At 51.0% G+C, this 7,034-nt stretch overlaps 1 protein-coding gene across 1 annotated transcript; it reads left to right on the top strand.

Annotated features, from left to right (window-relative positions):
* Positions 1-4,413: 4,413 nt before the first annotated feature.
* On the top strand, positions 4,414-6,783 carry LOC135830911 (RNA polymerase-associated protein RTF1 homolog). Its single transcript, XM_065343132.1, has one exon. The coding sequence runs from the start codon at positions 4,508-4,510 to the stop codon at positions 6,386-6,388; it is 1,881 nt and encodes a 626-aa protein (XP_065199204.1). The 5' UTR covers positions 4,414-4,507; the 3' UTR covers positions 6,389-6,783.
* Positions 6,784-7,034: the final 251 nt, after the last annotated feature.

Genomic DNA, 7,034 nt, shown 5'->3' with positions numbered 1-7,034 from the left:
GACAAAAATTATGCTTAGGGCATGGCCGTGTGTGTATGTGTGGTGTCTCAATTCTCTATGTACAGCGTGAATACATAGTGGAACCGAGCATAATTCAGCATACAGCATATTTGCTGGCATAATTGTGGCATAATCAAAAGCATAATTTGACGATTGGCCGAGCATAGTCCGCCAATGGCTACTAAGAACTAGAAACTCGCTCTTACTCCCTAAGTGTAACTCATCCACTCTCCTCTCTTTATTGCTTATTCTGTTTGGCTCACTCTACCAAGAGAAGTTAAGGATCTGACCTCACTCCGCCTGTTTAAGATCCGTGCCGCCCCTTATTTACTACGACATAAATAGCTCATTATCCACATGTCCTTTGCGTCTCTGTGTTTCTCACTGTTTTTATTTGACACTATCTTTCTTTACGGAGTTGTTGATGCTGTTCATTTTGCTACTCTTTCTTTCTCCCTCCCCTTACTTTTATTTATCGCCGTGGTTGGCAATCACCCACTCTCTTTTAAACATTGGCCGGTGTTTCCACCGAGTCTTGAGATGTTCTAATAAATAATAAGGAAGCCTCTATCTAGTTGGCTTACCTGCCGCCTTGTTTTGTCCTCAAGAAGCAAGCTTTCCGCGACTCACTTCATTTGCGCTATGGTTGGATCCGGTCTGGACTACCCTCAACCTGCGCATGCGGCGCTTCCTTCACAGCTGAACACGCTTTGTCCGCCTCATTGGTGGCTACACCTCCTCCATGCGTCACAATGACCTCCGTGATATAACTGCATCTCTCCTGAAAGACGTGGCCCATGATGTGAGCACTGAACCTTCCCTGCAACCACTCACTGCTCACCGATGAGACCCTGCGTCTTCGCACAGCGATCTCAGCCGACGGCGCTAGTCTGGACATGGCAGCATCCGGCATATGGGGTGTGGGCGTTTCGAGAAGACGCGATCCTAGATACATGTCTTATCGCATGCACGTAGATCTACGTTTCAACCGCCAGCAGTCACTTCCAGCAACATAACATACCGAAAACGCGGAGCTGAGAAGAGGCGCACTGGTTGAGGGCTGTCCAGACCAGGGAGCCCCACACATACCGGTATATCATAGGGCTCCCTGGTCCGGACGGGATCCAACCATAGCGCAAATGAAGTGAGTCGCGGAAAGCTTGCTTGTTGAGGACGAAACAAGGCGGCAGGCCGTAGTCGCTTGAAGCCAACTGTAGTGTAGAGGCGTCCTTCTCTGAAGCCAGGTCCAGCACCCGAAGCATGACAGGAGGGCAGTTACAGCTAGCTATCCTTCAATGGATTTCAGGCATGGTCCATGCGTGCACGGCGGGCTTGGGATGAAGCATCTGCCTGTGCTGTTCTCAGTTGTGTGGGATTTCTTGTGTGTGTGGGACTGATGATGCCGCGGAGGGATTCATACTTCAAGATACGGTCTCGGGCGTGGGTGATACCAAAAGTAATACTAAAATTAATAGCTATTAAATCAAGTAGCGTTTGCGCAGAGCTCTGCAGCAGTTGACAGAAAGCGCAATGCCTGGCGGAAATTCCGCGATGACCCCAGAAATGGAGCGCTCCAGTGTACGTACAAGCTAGCATTCCTTGACTCAACAAGATGTCTAGCAAGAGCCAAAGCCAGGCATCTCGACCATGTCAAGCAACGGCTCCGGACGGGCAGCCTGCAGGACAGAGAGTGGTGGAGCGTGATTAAACGAGTTGGAGGGCATGGCCGTGACAGCTCCATCCCAGTCCTGGTTGACCCCGATGGCATGGAATGCACCAAAAGCCACGACAAGGCTAACGTCATCGGGAAGTACTTTGCCCAGAAGTGCAGCCTAGACGATGACTTTGCAGAACAGTCGGGGCCGTTCCCGCATGTCCGCCAGCGCACCGCAAATACGCTTGCAACAGTCCACTTCCGCCAAGCCACCGTACGCCGGACACTCCGAGCCCTGAACCCAAGTAAAGCCACAGGGCCTGATGCAGTATCTGCTAGAGTGCTGAGAAAATGTGCCGACTCTCTGGCCCTGCCCCTATCCAAGCTGTTTACCCTGTGCTTCTGCAGTGGTCATCAACCTGCCATGTGGAAAGTTGCCAACGTCGTACCGGTACACAAGAAAGGCCCCAAGTCGAACCCCAGAAACTACCGACCGATATCGCTACTGCCCATAATGTCTAAGTGTATGGAGTCCATCGTGAACCGCAGCCTGTCCAACTTCCTGAAGAAGAATGACATCCTTTCTCACAGGCAGTTTGGCTTTCCCACTGGACTGGGAACCTCTGATCTGCTGATTGCTCTTCAGCATGAGTGGAGCCTTGCAGCTGCCAGTGGAGGCCTCGTCAGGGTACTCGCAGTAGATATTGCCGGGGCCTTCGACAAGGTCTCGCACAACGGCGTCCTCCACAAGGCTGAGCGGTGCGGCATAAGTGGCCCCCTCCTTGCCTGGCTCCGGAGTTACCTGACAGACCGCCACATCCGTGTCGTCATAGGTGGCCAGTCTTCACCGACCCACCGAATCCAATCTGGCGTGCCGCAGGGCAGCATCCTCGGCCCCACCCTCTTCCTTCTGTACGTCAACGACGCAGAAGACCACCTGCCTGATGGGGCGAAGCTGGCTGTATACGCCGACGACACAACTCTCTACAAGTGCATCACCACCCGACTCAGACTGCCAGAAGAGACAGCAATCCTCCAGCAGGCAGTAGACTCACTGGCAGCATGGGGAAGCAGGTGGAGGATCAAGTTCGAGCCCACAAAGTCGCAGGCATTGACCATCAGCCACCACCGCTCGCCACCCCCCCCCCCCCCCCCCGAACGCAATACGCTTCCAAGGAGCAGTCGTGCCAGAAGTAGAGGAGCTCAAGCTTCTTGGCGTCACCTTCGACAGGCAGCTGGCATTCCGCAGCCATATCCGACAGCTTGCAGTACGCGGAGCCCAGCGGCTCGGCTTCCTCGGTAAGGCATCGGCTGTGCTAGACCCAAAGCACCGGGCAATCGTGTACCGTGGCTTTGTCCGCCCTGTGTTAGAGTATGGCATGCTGGTGTGGATGAGCGCAGCCCCCACCACCTTGGCCTGCCTCACTGCCATCCAGCGCCATGCCCTGCACATAATTGGAGATAGATCATACCTCCCGAGCCTCGACATTCGCTGTACCATAGCAGGGTTCTGCTTTCTGTACAAGCTGCACTTTGTGGAGGGTCCGGAAATGGTGAAAGCCATTCTGCCACCATCAGCAGCCGCACCGCAATGCCGCATGTCTACTCGTGAGACAACCAGATCTGCAACACATCATCCATCGCAACTCACCAGTATTCTGCCTCCTCAGGCACGAAACAACACGCTCCGCTCATTTCCCCGCTCCCTCATCGCAACGTGGAATCAGCTCCCACCTACCCTTCTGCAGTCTCCCCCTTCTCGCAGAGGTATGCACACGTTCAAGAAAAACGTCAACGACCACTTGCGGCGCAGCAAGTGGGAGGGGGCCACAGACAGGCTATGATCTCTGCCAACACACCAGCCTAATTATACTGACCGCACTCCAGCTCCCTTCTACCCCTCGTTGATCCCCTTCGCTCAGCCTTAAAATCCGATTATCAGTTCACTCCATCTTCCTACGGTGCACTGCTTTTACTATTGTTTTGTCCTATCTTAATCTCAAATTCTCCCCATTATCGTTTGCAAAGCCGGTGCTTCCCTCTTGGATGCACATGTTTCTTTTCTCCTATGTATCAGCGCACGGGAGTAACGATGATTCCAAGACCTTTGGTCGGAGGAGTTACTTTTGCCCCGCCCCCACTTCCATCCAATATGTCACCGCCCCCGCTGTGCAGCATCTGATGGTACTGTGGTATTCAGTAAAAAAAAAAAAGAAAAGAAAAAAAAGAGCATCATTCAGGATTTCAACCTGACTCCGCTACTACTTGGCTAGAAACATTTCACATAATAGCTAATCCCGGCGATAGCAATTAGAGTGATCTGAATCACGGTGCTGGACTGACAGGGAGGCCGAGATGGGTAGAGCCTTATAAATAATCCTCAGTCTCTGCAGGGTAGGAAGGGTAGATAGAGCGAGGATGGACCCTTCCACACGGACCACAGTTACTTCGGCAAGAAAGCCTGGACAAGATCACCTGCCTGGTTCATACCGATGACTGTGTAAATCAGGGAGTCGTAAAATACCGGTATTTTACGACTCCCTGGTGTAAATCATGGGGGGGGGGGGGCCGGGGGCGCGCCGGGCTACTGAAGTAAATTATTAGTTTTTTTCTCGTGAGAGTGAGTTTTTTACGCTTTTTTTACTAAAAGGCGCGATCGATCGTCGACCTTTGCGTGTGACGTCACTGTACACTGACAAGTACAGTGACAACTCCCTGAAAAAATTTATTTATCAAAATGACTTTTGCCATTGAAAAATTTGAAAGGTGTTGTTGAAAGTTTGCTTGTTTTGAGAGAAGTTCGTTGGCGTTGCTTGCACTTCTTCAGCTGCTTGTGATGCTCACGTTGTAGGAATGTCGTCGAAACGTCGCCACGAATCTGATTCAGATTCGGATGGATCTGAATTTGAGCAGGAGTTGTTGGCGCTAGGTGGCGGCGGTGGTGCTGGAGCAAATGCACCTACTGCAGGAACTGATCAAAATGAAGAGGACGATGAAGAGGAAGGAGACGAAGAAGAAGAAGAGGACGACGACGAAGAAGAAGAGGACGACGATGACAACCATGACGGTGTAAGTGGAGATATCGGAGGAGATGATGACGATGATGACGACGATGACGGCGTTGAGTCACTTCAAGTCGACGATGGCTTGGATGACAAATTGATTGGAGACGAAAGTGACAGGAGGCGCTTGGATTCTATGACGGAAATGGAACGTGAAGCCGAAATGTTCCGTCGATATGAAAAGCGTGAAGCCCTTAAAACTCGGATGGAAATTGAGAGAAAACTTCGTGCCATGAAGCAGAAGGGTGCGGGTGGTGCGAGCAGTCAAAAAGATGGCCGGCGTACACTGCGTAATCGCTCTGCTAGTAAGTCAGCTGACAAGAAGGCTGCAGCGATGGAGGAATTGCGTGCAAGGCGAGCAGCAACTACGAAACGGAAGCGGATCGAAGCGCCTGCTCCATCGGCCCGCGTTGATTTCCGCGAAATGTTCTCAAGCTCTAGCTCCAGCGAGTCGTCAGACGATGACCAGTCTGATACCCGTTATGACTCGGGCAGTGATGAGGAGTCAAGACGCCGAGCAGCGCAAGAGGAGTCTGAGAATCGTCTGCAGGTGTCCAACAGGTCTGTGCTGTCCACTATTCGCCTATCTCGCCACAAGTTGGAGCAGTGGGTACACATGCCCTACTTTGAGAAGACCGTTGTTGGCTGCTATGTCCGTATCGGCATTGGAACGTTTGGTGGCAAGCCGGTGTATCGTGTTGCCGAGGTTACTGACGTCGTGGAAACCGCAAAGGTCTACTCAATGGGGGCAACGAAGACGAACAAGGGAATGCGACTTCGTCACGGCGGTAGCGAGCGTGTTTTCCGTCTTGAGTTTGTCTCGAATCAAGACTTCACAGAAACCGAGTTTCAGAAGTGGTGCACCGAGATGAAGTCTGCTGGCATTCGATTCCCGACCGTTGGTGACGTGAAAGCTAAGCGGAAGGATGTCGAGCAAGCACTTCAGTATGAACTGAATGACAAGGATATTGAGGAGCTGGTTGCAAATAAGAATCGCTTTCGTCAGAATCCCACTAACTTTGCTGTTCGGAAGAACAAGCTGCTGATCGATTTGGAAGAGGCGCGTGGCAAGGACGACGCTGACCATGTAGAAAATCTCCAGCATCAATTGGCTGAACTGGAAGGTAAGGCCGAAGAGCTAGACAAGCAGCGCTCCAAGGGCCTAACAGCCATCAGCTACATCAATGAGAGAAACCGAAAGAGGAATGTTGTTGAGGCGGAAAAAGCCCTTGCAGAAGAGCTGGCTGAGGAAACTGGCGCACCAGATCCGTTCACCCGTATGAGTTCCAAACCTATGCTTGTCACGAAAACTAAGGAGAATACTGTTTCGTCGGCTATTCTAGCTCAGCTCGCTAAGGCACAGAAAGACAAGGATGGTGACGCAATCAAGAAGATAGAAGAGGCTGCTAAAGCATCCACAGGCGACGACAGACGAGTCAGTGTCGAGGATCGTCGCGCCAGTATAGACGCCGCCACTCCGGACAAGAACGCTCCGTCAGATGACTTGTACGCCGCTCACAATTTCGACATCATGATTGATCTTCCTTCCATGGCCGACTCGACATCGTTGCCAAAGCCAGTCATGGCTGTTCCGTCCAAGCCGGTTGCCTCATCTGCTCCCAAACGCTCTCTGGACTTGGATGCATACAAGAAGCTACGAGGTTTAATTTGAGTCTAGTTGACAGGACCTGCTGTACATACTCTACTCTGTATATAGATTTTCCCTGATTTGTGTTTGTGTGTGTGTGTTTGTGTGCCGGTTTGTGTGTGTGTGTGTGTGTGTGTGTGGGTGTGGGTGTGTGCATTGTACGTACTGTTCAGTGATATTGATCTCATTATTGCATATTGCTTTATCTTGTAAGTGTACATTGCTGATTTTGTTGTTTGTATGATTTAGGTTTTGCATCTTCTGGTCTCATTCGCCTTTTTCCCTGACCAGATTGCAAAGTGGCTTTTTAAAACAATGTGCTTTGAAACTTTAATTCTCTAGGCCTCATAGGCTACGTGTATGCCGTGGGATACCAAAATAACGTTATCTCCCTTCATGCATTCATTTTTCATATTTTACTCATGTGTGGGGGTGGCGGCATGTGTGCATATGCATGCACGTGTGTGTGTGTGTGCGTGTGTATGGACGTATGTGTGTGTGTGTGCTTTCAACTGAGGCTGGATAAAGAAGTGTTTGCTTCAGGTGTTTCTGATGACAATCAGCACTCTGCTGCTTACAACAAGCACAGTCAACTTCCCTAATAACGACTGCGGATATAACAACAATTCGCGAATAACGACAGACTTTTCATGCTCAGAGCAAAGTTCAT

This window comes from Sycon ciliatum, chromosome 1 (genome assembly GCF_964019385.1).
Source record: "Sycon ciliatum chromosome 1, ocSycCili1.1, whole genome shotgun sequence".
NCBI lineage: Eukaryota > Metazoa > Porifera > Calcarea > Leucosolenida > Sycettidae > Sycon > Sycon ciliatum.
This window is presented reverse-complemented; position numbering and strand designations above follow the sequence as displayed.

Coding starts and splice junctions, on each gene's coding strand:
- LOC135830911 (XM_065343132.1), top strand. CDS start 4,508: ATGTCGTCGAAACGTCGCCACGAATCTGATTCAGATTCGGATGGATCT.